The sequence below is a fragment of the Agelaius tricolor genome, unplaced genomic scaffold, assembly GCF_023055355.1.
Source record: "Agelaius tricolor isolate 1412-34295 unplaced genomic scaffold, bAgeTri1.0.p SCAF_5, whole genome shotgun sequence".
In the NCBI taxonomy this organism is placed as follows: domain Eukaryota; kingdom Metazoa; phylum Chordata; class Aves; order Passeriformes; family Icteridae; genus Agelaius; species Agelaius tricolor.
Genome location: NW_027269265.1, coordinates 51,116,415 through 51,130,970, shown reverse-complemented (window position 1 = coordinate 51,130,970; position 14,556 = coordinate 51,116,415). Strand labels below are relative to the sequence as shown.

Below are 14,556 nucleotides of genomic sequence, written 5' to 3'. Positions count from 1 at the left end.
TCTGGTCTTGAAAAAGTGTTGTGTTTGTGATTTTTTTTTTTTTAATTTGACCCTGAAGATAGATATTCAGCTTTATTCTCTATGTTGCAGAACCCTGCTAGAAATACTGAGCTGCACAGTGTTTCCAATTTACATTTGCTTTTTGAGACCTATGAGCTACCCCATGTTTTGTCCATTTAATAAGCACCGTATTGATTTTGGTTTAGTCTAGTTTCATAACAAAAATAATGTGTGGCATCAAATCAGACATATTAAAGTGCCAAAGGACAGCAGTATTGATGCTGTTAGGTTTAGAAGGACCTTTTTACCACTGGAGTTGTAGAGCACTTTGTTTCTTTCCTTGGTTTATCCCAAGAATGCTGCTTTGAGGTGGAAAAGCTTAACCTGTGATTTTTCCACTGGCCCCTAGATGATGTGAATTTTCTGGGGCACACCAGAAGCCTGTGCTGGGGATGGAAAAGAAGCCAGGCATTGCAGACTCCAAGAAGTGGCCCATGTCCTGGTTTTGTGAAGAGAGGGCAATCCATGACCTGAACCTTGGAAGGCAACAGTTGGGACTCGTGTTTGACCATGGCCATGCAGCCTCTGTCCCAGCACCAGTTAAATGTGGTCTCTGGAGCAAACTTCTGTGCCTGGAAGGTTCCTTGTAACACCTCTGTCTCCCTTTTTAAGGTTGGAATAGTTCCTGTCCTGACAGGGAGGAAGTCTGTTGCTATTTGTTCCTCATGGTTAAACTGTGAAGACTTATGTGGCCTGTACATTAAGAATTTTACCTTTATCTGAATTTAGGGTGTTGGAGTTTTGACTGTTTTTTGTTGGGAAGAACAGTAGAGTTGTCATATCCTGGGAAATTTGTCGAAGACTCAGCTAGGAAGGAATAACATTAATTCTGTAACAGCATTGTTAATTAGCTTTCAGCTGTTTAGGCAGCTTTACAGCTATCATGGCTTCTATTCTTACAAATAGGTAAATTTAGATTATACTGGGGTTTTTTGAGGAGTTCTGCTGAACTCCTGGGGTCTGTTCCCCAGATGCTAAGGGACCCTTTCAGACTCTGAGGATTGAGGCATTGCTACGCAGTCCCATATTTACAGAAGTATAAAGCAATTTTTTTTTAATTTAAAACATCTTGTATTGCCTTCTACACATAATATTTCTTTCTTTCTCCATTTTAACTATTAGTTCTATTAATAGAAGGAGTTAAAGTTGCCGTCACGATCTTCTCTACTGTCTGTTCCCTCCTGGTAATTTGAATTTTTCTTCTTAGAGAATTAACCATTCCCATCATTATGTAGTTCCTTCACATCAGTAGTTTTTAGAGTCTCTACCCACATTTTTTTCCTTCTTGTTAAACAGCTCACGGTGTTTGGTCTCCTAGTCAAATTTTAGCAGAATTCATCCCTAAAAATAACTTTTCATCCTTCACACTGTGGTTGCACCACAAAGGGAGCACTTTACCTGGAGAACAGTGAGAGGAATTCAGTCAGAGGGCTCCTGGAATGTTTTGTTGTCAGTTTGCAGCTCAGGTGTCAGTGAGCCACAGCCAGGGCAGGCACTGGGGCTAGGGCTGGGCTTGTGGCAGAGGGTCAGGACAGTGACAGTGCCAGCTCCTTCCCTGCTGTGGCAGCGTCCCTGTGGAGCTGGCTTTGTCCCAGGCCCTGGGAGCACGGTGGGCTGCCAGCCCTGTGTGCTGATCCCCGGTGGGTTTTCAGCAGAAATCCTTCCAGCGTGTTCCAGGAGCTGCGAGCACACCACAGCCTGATCATTTGTTTCAAAAGATAAACTGTCGTCATTGCTCGTGAAGGAACATTTGTTAACCTTCACTTTTCATAAAACACTTTCTTGCTCATTTTTTAATCATGAAAGATGAAATTGGATCTCGAGTTGTTATCCTTGTGGTATCACCTCAGTCTCCAGCTGTGTCTCGATGTATCTTTCAATACATTTCATCTCAGCAAATAGATTTACCATTTGTTTCATAATCGCAGTTCCAGCATTCCTACCTCTAATTATTTTTGATAAGCAAATGCTATTGAAGGAGCTGCTTGTGGGACAGAGCAGCTTAGCATGCAGGCTCAGATGGCTCCTCGCAGCCCCCACGCAGCGATGTGCGTTTGTTCCGAGGCATAATTAAACATTCACCGAGCTCCGCTTCACAGGGACGGGCTGGGTGTTGCATCAGGATTTCCCGAGAGGAGCTGACAACTTAAATTTCACTGTGAAGTGCTGATGAAGAACGTGGTTTTTCCTTTTTACTCAGCATGGTGCCCTCACATGAGCAAAGGCGAGTCGGGCTCGCTTTGAGAGGAGCAGAACTGTTGCTTCTGCGTGTTTGATATGCTGCTGTTGGGAAAGTTTTTCATCATGTTAACTGATTGGGGCCTTAATTAGACTCCAAAGAAAGCTCAAAACCTGCATTTAAAAATGATGGTGAATCAGTAAAAGAGAAGGGCTTTCCGGGAAATCCTGATGCTGTTCTCAGGGGCTTTCATGGCAGCTCTTTTCACCCACTTTCCCACATGTTTGGATCAGGGCTGCAAACTCATCATGGCATCACTCTGCAAATGGTGTGGGTGCCTCCAGGGAGCAGAGCAGCCCTCTGCATCCCACCTGAGGGACAGGGACCTCCTGGCAGGACTGCCATCCCCTGTCACCCCTCAGCACTGTCTGTATCACAGAGGCCTGAACTCCACCCTCGTCAGCTCCTACTTCCAATGACTCAGATGCCAAGTCCTGGGGTTTTTTGCTCTGCTCCAAATGTCCCAGGACATTAATTCTGTCAGTGAAGCGCTTTAGGAGCCCTTTAGAAGTGTTCTGTATCTGGCAAACTTGCAGGGTTCAATTTTCTTGTGATAAGAGCACAAACGTGGGTGCCCTGCTCTGTTGGCACAGGAGGATGTGGACAAATTCCCTCCTTCTGGTGGCCTTTCCCAAGTCAGGGACAAGAGCCCTGAGCCAAACCACTAAACCACAGCTGGCTGTGTGAGAGCAAGCCTTTGGGAACTGAGATGTGTGTGCCCCAACAGGCAGATTTTAAGTTAATCTCCCCAAGACATCATTAATGCTCAGAATGTGGCTAGAAGCTGCAGCACCTTTGGAGCAGGAAGGAGAATTTGGGATATTTTTTCCCTTATGGAGAAGCACCGTGTGCGTGTATGCACCGAGAGCATGTCCTGCTGGATTTTCAAGGGACATGTTTAGTGTGGGAAGGAGAGGTATAAATGCAGTGTGGCTGAACAAATGGTGTCTGCTCAGAGCCTAAAAATGTCACTAAGCTGAAGTGCTGCTTTTGCCTTGCAATAGGGAGCATCTTGCATGCTGCATAGGACACCCTCACTTCTACACTTGGTGTCTGTACAGATTAAGGAGGATTAATTAGGCTCAAAATACAATGTGTCTTGGCAACATTGCTGTGCTTTGTGATGTTAAAATACAGATTTATTTTTTTTTCCCCCTGCAGTAGCTGGTCCAGGACTTTCTCACAGCCTGTGCCCATACTTGGTTTGTTTGCTTTTTGCCCTTTTTTTTTTTCACCTCCACAACTTCTCACTGAGGAGGAAAGCTAATGGGGAGTAATTCTGCCTGGCTGTGATAAACTAGCATGCCTCTGGCACTTTCAGCTTTGCAGTTTTCTGGGTGCTGTGTTTAAGCTCTCCTAAGAGGAGGTTGTTGCCCTTGAGCTCAGCAGTGCCAGAGCAAGGATGGGTTTAAGGTCAGCAGTTCCAGTTACACCCTGGGAAAGGGCAGGAGGTCTTGGACTTCTCCCTGCTCATGGTCCCAGCATCTCTGTAAATGCCCACTGAAAATATAGAGAGAGAGGCCAAAGGAGTGAAAATAAGTGAACACTCAGATGTGTCCTTCAAGTGAAAACAGACTCCCTTGAGCAACCTTGAAGTTCAGGCCCAGCAGTCTCTGAACCAGCGCGGTCACTTGGCCAGGGGCTGTTTTGTACTGGTTCAACTCCCCCTGCTCTGCTGTCCTTGAATGCCAAACCCTTTGGCATGTGAGATGTAAATTCTTTGGGATTGAACTTGAAGGCTTCATGAGAGGACAGCTTGACCAACTTCATTAGTATCAACATGCATTTCCTTTCCTTCAGCTGACATGACTTCCCACTGCAGCACTGACAACGGGGTCCTGGATAGCAGGGTGCACCAGCTAATAATGTATTTGCCATGCTGAAGGATCTCCTATCACTGAGGCTTTCTCTAATATTACACAAAGGCTGATTACAACAAAGTTATCTGAAGTTGCTTTTAAGATTATCCTTTTTATCTTTTTAAGTGATGTTCAGGCTTTCCCTGCATTTATTGGTATATTCAATACTCCAGTCAAATCACACTTGTAGCTCAGCATATTTCTAATATCCACAGATGGGAAAGATACTGATAGCAGTATTTAAGAGCCACCCTCCCTGAAAAATCAGTTGTTTCTTTGTTTCAAAAGGTAGGGGCAGAACTGTTTCTTTTCATGAGGATGGATTTCAGTTACATTAAGCAAGTTTAGTTCTACGGCAGGCCCTGATTAAACTAAGAAATAAACAGCAGCAAGCAAATAGAATAGGTGTATGGGAAAACCTATTTCACCTTCTGGCTGGGGAGGATATGAGCATGGAGTTCCACAGTTCTTCTAAAACTTGTATATCCAGATAATCTGGATATATAAATATGTAGAAAAAGATGCAGTTGTACATAATATCTACAAATGCAGATATTTATCTGTAGGTTGGTGTTTAGTCCTCCTTCCGTTCATAACTCTTATCTTTCAGTGTTGACAATAACTTTTTTGGGGGGCAAATTATCAGTCTCCACTCAGCTGTTTGAATTTCGAACTTGTTTTGTTCTTGTGTTTAAAATAATCCAGTTGACACTGCCAACCTTTCCTTTCTGTACCATTACTTATTTTTATGTTCTTGTCCTGCTTCCTCTTTTTGTGTCTCCTATGAAGTCAACAGCTCCAAAATTTTTTCTCTTTCTGCAGAGGGGAGATTTTCTCCTCCTTTTTTGATTGCAAGCTGTTATCTAGTCAGACACGAGGCTAGAGGGGGCGAGAAGAAATGGGGACTCTCTCCTTGTAGGCAATGACTAAACCAGATTGTTGTTCCTAGTGGAGACAGAAATAGGCAAACAGGTTCTCAGTTTAGGCCCCCTGAACATCTTGGTTGAACAAAAAAAATCTGTTAAAAGGTGCTAAACTTAACATTTTTGTATGAGAAGTTTCTTACTGTTTTCCCTACCGTAAGAGCCCTTTAACATTCTTTTTCCCCTCAAAAAAAAAAAAAAAAAAACAAAAAAACCCTGCAGGGTGCTGTGGCATTACTATGGTTTGAATTAATTTGAGGTGTACTCACAGAGCTGCTGAGGTCTGGATCACCAAGCACAAGACTGATCTTTAGCCCTGACAAGACTACATAAAACCCATCCTCTGACAGTTGCCTACTGCTTCCAGGAGCGCTCCCTTCTTTTCCCATAAATTCATTTGCATTCAGGGCTGCTCCTGTATGCCAATTAGCTTTAATTTTTACTATACACACTGACATCAATGCCCAATGAGAACAGGGCATAGCAGGGTTTTTAGTGTGCCCATAAACTACAGAAAATTGTCCTTGGACAAACTCCTGCTTTTAGACTGGCTGACAACAATAGACATGGTTAAGTTCAGGCTAAGAGCCATTAAACATAATTACTACCACAGGGTAAAAGTTTAATTGTGCTAAATTTTAAATCTGCATAGTCTATGCTTATTTACAAGCTGGCTGGATCTTCCTGTTACATAAAGGGGAATAAATCTGTACTTAAAAATTGTTGCCTTTTAACTTCAAAGGGAAGTGAATAAATAGGGTTTTTTTAGAAGAAGCAAAACAACCCCAAACTGAAAACTTTCTGTATTCCCAGCTTCTTTTATGCCAATGGCTCCGAGCTGGTAAGTAGAGGCTAAACATCTTCTGATAGATTTTTCTAATGTGCTTCAACTTCGTGTGTGTGAATGTGTGACAGAGTGTTGCATCTGTTATGAAGGTGTCTGGGGGACAGAATGCAGATCAGTTTGTTCATGTGGGGTTATTTTAAATTTAACCACAGATGGGGCTTGGGGTGGAAGGCTTTTCCTCCTGCTCCTTATCTTCTCTCCCTCCTTCCAATAATGTTAAGCTCCCCACTTCAGGAAGTTTCAGCTCAAGAAGCTTCTGGATCAGGAGATATCAGAGGTGGCAGGTTTTCTACAAGCAAACAAAAAAAAAGGGCAAAAGATTCTGTCCATTTTGCATTTTCTTTCAACAGATTAAAAAAATGTCATGTTCACTGAGCTACAAGTTACAGCGTATTTTTAGAAGAATGGTGAATGCATGGGGCTCTAAATCACTCCCTGAAAAGCAGATTAAAATTAGGAGGTGCTAGAATAAGTGTGAAATGTTCATCTGTTGGGAAAGGAAGGGTATGGAGGACTGTGAAACTTGATAGAAGAGACAAAGATTAGCACTCTGACTTGCTGGAAGCCACGTTATGTAGACATTAGAAGGCAACACGATTTCATCTGGACAGAACATAAGCTTCAGATCTTATGCAAACAGTCAAAGCTGTTTAACAATTGGTTTACCCCCAAAACCCCTGAAAGGAGACAGGTGAATACGATGCCAAATACATTTTTCATGTTTCTTAAGCTAACTGTTTAAATAGTTAAGTGAACATCTGTCCAAATTTCCCCATCATTTCCATTTAGAAAAGTCTCCTATTTGAAGGCTGAAGAAAAGCACCTGCTTAACAATGCAAATGGTGCTGTCTGGGGCCCCTTTATTTTGTTTAATCTAGATTGAGCTCCACACAACTGTGATGCTAATGAATAATGGATATTTTATACTTGTGCATGTAGCAGTGCTGGGCACAGAGCAAATCTAGGATTAACCTCCCAGTTTCCCTGCCTAATGCATTTGACTCATTTTTTTGAGTTTGCTGTGACTTGGGTACTCTAAAAATGGATGTCTGGTTTTATGGGAAATGGGAAAATCCTGGCAAAAGCTGTCAGGCTTTGCTGTGCCCAAGTGGAAAAGGGCAGCTAGGCTGAGGAGGGGAGGGATGTCTGCAGTAATGGCTTGATTTGTGAGTGGGTGCTGAATGAGAGCCAGGGTGTTCCAGGGTGGAGACCTAGACGCTTTTCAGAGCTGCATTTTTCCAGTCCAGTCTGCTGGCGTTAGGCAGCCAGGGCTCATGCCCAGCTGCCTCCCCTGCCTGTGGGGGCAGGAGCAAGAGGGGTCAGCTTGCAGGGAGAAAGGGGCTGCCTTTTGCTGGTGCAAATTATACAGCTGGGATTTCACTCTGCCTTTCAGCCTTCAGATGATGGAATCATGGGGGAAGAAATTTTGGTACTCCCTTTGCGGATTTTCCATCCTGCATGAGTGTTTCTGTTTTGGTTTGTGTGATTTAGTTCTGAGGGAAAAAATGTAGTGCTGTTTCTTCATAGGAAGGCATGGGATTTTCCAGCCAAACTAATGAAAAACCCCTGATATCACTCCTAAAGAAAAATAAAGGTGGGCTTTCTTACAACTGGAGAGCGAGCTGACTTCGGGAGCACTGTAGGAGGGTGGGAGAGTTGTGTGTAGGTTTCTATAACACTGCTGGGTGTTTTAATTCACAATTACTGGCCAGTAATAATTAGTATTGATTTGCCTGGCAAATTGCAGGTTTAGAAATTGGTTATAGATTTTCCTGATGTTTCTCATCTGTGTGCTGTGGAATCAGGCAGAACCGATGGCTTGAAACAAACCGCGAGCCCAGCTCTGTCGGTGGGCAGCGGCGCGTTGCGTGCACAGAGCTAATGGCCAGCAGGGATTGCACCTCTTGAGGCTCATCACCCCCAAAACACCATTTCTGTCATCCCCTAGGCCAAGTGACTAACCACATGTGACCAGAGGCTGGGGTGAACCTCGGTTCTGTCAGCCCGTGGCACCGTGCCCCTGGCACACACGGGGTCTGCAGGGACACCTCGGGCTGCGGGCTGCGGGGAGGATGCCACAGTCGTGCTCAAGTCCCCCGGCAGGAGCTGCAACAGCAGCAGACATCTGGGGAGACAGATAGTGAAAGCCAAGATGAAAATGGCCAAGCTTCCAGTGCTGAAGGGCTGTCCTGGAGGGTGGGGAGCTGAAGTGGAACGGCTGAGCATGCTGCTCAGGCCGCCGTGGAAGGGCTTAGCTGGCTCCCGGGAGGGCTGGGGAGGCACAGCCGGGGAGGAGGGCTTGCTCTCTCTCTGAGATGCCTGGTGAAATGCTGTGCACTCATTGCAAGTGAAGCTGTGCTTTTTCTTTTTAAGCAGCAGGTAAGTGAGGTTCTTCCTGAGCTCTGTTACAGCACAGCCTGCCAGGATTGGCAAAGTTTGCAGGACTTGTGTGTCCTGCTGCCAGCCTGTCCCTCCGCCAGGCTGCGGCCAAGCGCAGCAAGCCCTTGGGGAGCAGGATGGGCAGCACCCAGCACCTACCCCACTGCTGCAGAGAGGCAGATAGTTTTTGACTGAAATTTTGTGAGCCCCAAAATAGTGCTCTAAGTGTTTAATGCTTTTCTCCATTAGACAGCAAATTAGCCCTAGGCTCACAAACCAAATGAAGTTTCATCTCGATGATCGGAGCCTGCTCACCAGGCATTTTTATCCCAAGTTCCTGCATGCTGGTTGGTCAGTGAAATGGAGACTGCAACTTCTATTTATTGGTGCAATACAGTATTTGATACTGCTAATTACACTTAATTAGTCCTTCCACCATTTAATTAAAATGGCTTCTAATGATTGTGCTTCTTTGGCAGGCTCTTTGGTACCACCGGGAATTGTGCTGCCTGCAGTAAACTGATCCCTGCCTTTGAGATGGTGATGAGGGCCAGAGATAATGTTTACCATTTGGACTGCTTTGCCTGTCAGCTCTGCAACCAGCGGTGAGGACACAGTTATTGTACACACAAACTAATTTATACCTTTGCCTGTGAAACAGGGGAAATGTTTGATGCACACTGCCCAGCTTGGGCTCACAGCCTGGGGGCAGGGCTGGGGCTGGGCTGCCAGACTGACCTGGGGGATCCATGTGAGTACCTGTAGCCCTTTTACTGCAAATCCCCTTGGAGCTGGTGGGAATTGGAGGGGCAAGGGGGAGGACACAGACACAGACTGTCCAGCTGCTGCTGAATAAAACAAACTGCTCCAGCGTCCTTTCCGGAGCTGCCTTCTTTGCAGAAGGCAGATGATGGGGAATGGACCTCCTCTAGCAAACTGACATTATCTCACTTAAATCATGTTTCTGACATGCTCAAAACTGGGGGTGGAAAAGAAGAAGTATAAAGAGAAGGGACAGGAAGGAGAAAAGTACTCTGGCTAAGCCCTTTTCAGCACTGGGAACAAATCAATTTAGTTGTTGTGTAATTAGTAGGGGATCTTGGTGGTATAATTTTGAGTGGGGCTTATTTACTTCTGCTGGGTGGAAGATGGACATCAGGGAGTATAATAAAGGGCCATGCACAGTGTTTTCACTTGAACTACCTGTAGCCAGTTTAGTTTGGGAGGGCTCTGAAAACTCTTCCCAGCACCACGTTTGTTGATCATCGTAGGCAGAATGGAAGCCCACAGAACCAGATGTAATACTTTATCACCTTCTGATGCATCCAGCTGTCCATCCTTGTCCAAGATAGACCTGGAACTTCTTGCAGGTCTTATTGCTTGCTTAGTCAGGCTGCAGTGTGTGCCCAGGGTCGAGGGCTGTGCTGGTGTTCCTGTTCTGGATCTGTGGCTGTGTTTCCCAAAGATGAAACTAGGATGCAATGCCTCATCCCATGGGGAAAGCGGGAGAGAGATGACAAGACTTGTGGGAAGATGGAGAACCCAATTCTGTAAAAGTCAGGCTAAAATCCTGACTTAAACAGTCTAGAAAAGAGTCACAGTGGGATCTCTCACGAAGCAGCCATACATAAGTGAACGCAAGCCCCTGCCAGCTCCCCCTGAGCTTGGGAGATGCTGTCCATCTCTGCTCCCGCAGCCGCGCCCGTGGCTCAGCCCGGGGGTGAATTTGGTGCCAGCGGGGCGGTGCCAGGGCGCGGCGGAGGCGGGTGAGGTGCTGTCCTCGCTGGCAGTGCTCGTTCCAGGTGCGCCAGTCCCGTCAGTGCTGTCCCCGCACGGGCGCGGTGGCAGTGCCGGGCCGGCAGTGACATCTAGTGGCTCCGGGCCCTGGGCTCGCTGCGGGATCTGGGCTGCCCAGTCTTGTTCTGCGGCTCTTGAGCACAGAGCTGATCCCACCTCATCCCCCGAGATGCTCATCTCACCTCAGTTCTGGGATTCGTCTCCAGACTCGGGAGTGTGGCGGGTGCTGCCAGGCTCAGCCCTCAGGATCAGCTCTTTTCAGCCTCCTGATGAGTCCTGGGCAGGAGAGGCTTGCTCCCAAACTCCACACCGAACCTGGGGCTGTAAATGTCCTTTCAGGCAGAGGCTCTGGCTGCACAGTCAGGAGTGCTGCTTGGCCTTGGAGTCTGAAGGCTGAGTGTCTCTCATCAAACCCCTATTTCACCCTTCTTCTCTCCCAGAAAATCCTAGTGCTGCCTGGTTTTCATTTTCTGTAATTTCTTTTCAATTTCACCCTTTATTTCAAAGGCTCCAAAGCGCCTCCCTTCCCTCTCAATTGCCAGCATGGTCCCACTTTGTCCTTCAGACAACCTCCAGGGCTGTCACTGCCCAGCAGGAGAGTGCAGGTAATCCCCCCATTCTGGCAGAGTTGTGCTGTGATGCACAAGGGATTTGCTCAGTTTGTGAGGGGCTGAGTTGTTCTGGAAGATGGGCTATGTGTAGATCCTTGCTTTTGGCTGAGGTCAAAGGGCTGCCAATTTTTATGACTTAATCTGTGGAGATTTGGGCTTGAAAGGGCAGAATGGAAGTGATCCTGTAACAGACAGCACTGGATGCTGAACTGAGAACATGAGATTAAGTAACCCTAAAGTCAGAATTGCAGAGGTGGATGCCAGTTCTGGTTCTGAATTGGAAACCTCACTGGAAACCCCGTCTTGTTCTTCAGCTCTGAAAAGATTTGATGATGAAGACCTTTCCTCAGTTCTCTTCCAGCTTCCTTGCCCTTCTATAGCTGGGCTCTGAATAGAGTGCTAAATCCATCACAGCAAAATCTCTAATATTTTTACCAAGTGTGCAATGTTTTCATCACTTTCATTCCCTAAAACATCAGTTTTACATCAAGTCCTGCATTACCACTCATGCTGCCATGCTTTAAACTGTTCTAAAGTTGTCATGGTCATTGTAGTGCTGGATAAAACCTGGTCACTGCTGTGGCTGGCTGATAGGTCGGTGTTACAGGGTTGCAGGAAATCCAGCTCCTTCTCTTGCCATTATCTGAAGTGTGGGTTTGCTGGGAAGAAAATCACTCTTAAGGAATGACAGAGCAGGTTCAGCACCTGTTTCTCACTGCTGCTGGCTGGAATTTGATTGCCCAGACAGGCTCTGCAACATCCCTGCTCTGAGCACGGGGGCTGGAAGTGTGAAACTGGGCCTGAGGTTTCCAGTTGTGATGCATCAGCTGAAGAGATCCCAGTTTACTGGTGGGTTTGCAGGACTGGCAGGTAGAAACAGTTGCCTTTCCAGTGAATCAAACCCTTCTCCCAAAACTTCACATCACATTAAGGTACCCCTGTAGAGCATTTCAGTTCCCATGTGCTTGTACACACCCCCACACCTTCCAACTCCCAAATTCTCCAGCTCCTCCTTTGGTTCCTCTACACCCAAAACCAGCTTTGGCAAGAGACAGCTGTTGATGGTGCTGGTGGCAAGAGTAATTTTTGCATTTCTCCTCCTGGAGATTTATATGGCACTTAAGGTGGGAATAAGTAGTGAAAAGCAAGCAGCTGTGTCTGTTATTTATGGTGAGTAAACTGCTCCTGGGGCAGGTGGTGTTAAGGAGAGTGTGTGCAGTACAGTTTTTACCATAAAAGCTGTTAGTTGAAATTAGGAATAATCTTTATCTTTTAAATATGCAGAAAAGGTTGAATTTCAGAACTACTAGAGCATGTGCCACAGAGGGAAGAAGATGGAAGGTCTTCAGTGAAATACTGTAAAGTGTGAACTAATGCCCAGTTCTCTCTGTACCAACTTGGCAAATTAATCAGCTTATATGCCGGTGTCCAGTTGGAGAAAACTTGTGCCTGTGCAAGAAAACTTGTGCCTGTAAAGAAGCTCTAAGGTTATCAGTCCTGTTCTTTTAGCAGAAAATACTCACTTTTATGGAGATGCTCTGCCTGAAGGTGCCTGAGTTACAGATGATGAAAGCACTTTAGACAAGGAGTAGGCAGTGCCAAAGCTCTGCCTGGGAGCAGGGGAAATGGGCATTTGAGGTCTGCTAAGTCTCCTGGGGATGGGGTCACCTCCAGTGATCTTCCTGTAGCTATTTGGCCTTGCCAGAGGCTGGTACCTACCCTTTCCTCTCAGTGCAGAGATGCCTTGAGGCACAGTGCCTGACCCAGGGTGTCTCTCTGCTTTAGGGTCCTGAGGCTGGTTTCAGACTCAGCCCTTGGGGCAGCCTGTGCTCTGGTCTGTCATTGCCCTGCCAGTGTTATGGACAAAAACCAGCCCCTGAATTGGGTGCAGAGAACATTATTTGTTATCTTAAGAAGTAAAGATTAGCTTCTGATTCCTGGGCAAGCAGGCAGGGCGGAAAAAGCTATTGGCTGTCAATTCACACCTCTCCGATCTTATATGTGGAACTTTTTTGACCTTAATGGTCAAATAAAATTGTTAAATATCACAAGCTTCTCTGTCAACTTCAAGACAAACAGAACAATTTACATGGTATATAGAGAGCAGTGCCCTTCGCTCAATGAAGATAAAGGTTAGGAGTCCAGCCACCGAGAAATTTCTATTTATTGTTCAGCACTGTACACAAGGGGGTGAGGGAGGACTTAATAGCCAGTCCTTGCCTGGAAATTAGTGTAAATACTGCTTCACCCGAGGGAGCTGTGGAAATGTGGATACCAGCAAAAACTTCAAATAGGCTCCGTGTAATATCACCCGCCTGACTTCCTGGTTGGAGAGCCAGCATCTCCTGTCTGCAGGGACAAATCCCTGAACTGCTCCCAACCTCCTCCTGGAGCCAAGCACGGATGTGCCAGGGAAAGGACAGCAAAACCCTGGGATGGCAAGGGCGGAAGCACTGGCAGAGCTGGAAATCAAACTCTGCTCACCAGAATCACCTTCGGACCCAAACTGCCTCAAACTCTCCCCGTTCTCACGTCTGTTCGTACTCACACCCTCCAACCCTTTTGTTTTATCTTCCAGATTCTGCGTGGGAGACAAATTTTTCCTGAAGAACAACATGATCTTGTGTCAGATGGACTATGAGGAAGGGCAGCTGAACGGGAGCTTCGAGTCCCAGGTTCAATAACAGCCCCTGCTTGGCTGGAGCACTGTGGGATGGGCGCTTGGCCGCACGAGCAGCGAGGGCGTCTGTCAGCTTGCCTGCAATATTTTTTTAATTCTTGGTCCAGAGAGGACTATATACATTGTAGTACTTTTCCCCCCCAACACAAAGCAGTTACAATTTTAGATGTACAGTTGTGCCTGCTTAGCTGAGCACTGCATTGCCTGTATGTTTGTGAGTTTTTGGGGTCTGGGGGAGGGCTCTGTACAGTCTGTTTTCTGTATATAAACTGGAACATTTATTTTATGAAAAATGTAATGCAATTTTATTACTGGTGTGAATTAAAAATTATGAATGTTTCCTGGTCATCTTTGCCGTGGTTTCTTCCTCATGTGGCAAAAGCCATTCCTGTATTTCCTGTGCTTTGGCTGAGCAGACTGTTGGAAACGTGTACATAGCTCCCTGGAAACTGCATGGATCACAGCAGAGGCAGGTTCTCTCGTAATAACTGGGGGAAATGCTGCTGCAGGGTTGTGGAGCCTTCCATTCAACCACCTGCTTCCCTGGATAATGGGGGAGAATGAGCTGGGGGCAGGTGGTGGCTGGGAACCATGGGCATGGCTGGCAGGGCTGCTGTGCCGTGCTGGGCTGCTGGCTGAGAGGCTCCTTGTGGATTCAGACAGGGCATTGCCATGGAATTCCTGCTGGCTGCCTGATCCAGTGTCTCCAGTCTGGGCTGCGAGGAACAGGCTCCCTGCAGCCCTGCCAACAGGTGCCTGGGCATTGATCAGCATATTAATTTCAAGGCTTTGCTAGGCAGTGGGATTTTCCCATGGGACATCACTTGTCCAGGTCAGAGCTGCTGCGAGAGCTGATGTCAGGGCTGGGACGTGACCGGGCGCTGATGCAGCAGATCCCTGCTCCCAGCCCTTTTTGCTTACTCTGTGCCAGGTGCTTTGACCTCCCACGAAATAAAAGCGATCAGATTTGAAGCATCTCCCAGAGAAAAAATTCTGAACTGTGTTCCTGCTGCGATGCTTTGTGCAATGATTTTCAAGGTTATGCAATTCATGTGCAACCCACTGGACTGTATCAAACACATTTCTTTGTACAGTGAGTGTCACTTTAATATAGTGCACCAGTAGCTGTAAAGGATGGCTGCAATTCTATTTATTTTGTCT

General features: G+C 46.4%; 1 protein-coding gene across 6 annotated transcripts in view; it reads left to right on the top strand.

Annotated features, from left to right (window-relative positions):
• LMO1 (LIM domain only 1) overlaps window positions 1–13,743 on the top strand; it is a 74,621-nt gene extending 60,878 nt beyond the window's left edge. For all 6 annotated transcript variants that reach the window (XM_071427927.1, XM_071427921.1, XM_071427925.1 and 3 more), the window contains 2 exons: window positions 8,787–8,912; window positions 13,294–13,743. In XM_071427927.1, coding sequence (XP_071284028.1) covers window positions 8,787–8,912; window positions 13,294–13,399 — 232 coding nt within the window. In that variant the 3' untranslated portion in view covers window positions 13,400–13,743. The remainder of the gene's footprint in view (window positions 1–8,786; window positions 8,913–13,293) is intronic.
• The last annotated feature ends 813 nt before the right edge of the window (window positions 13,744–14,556 follow it).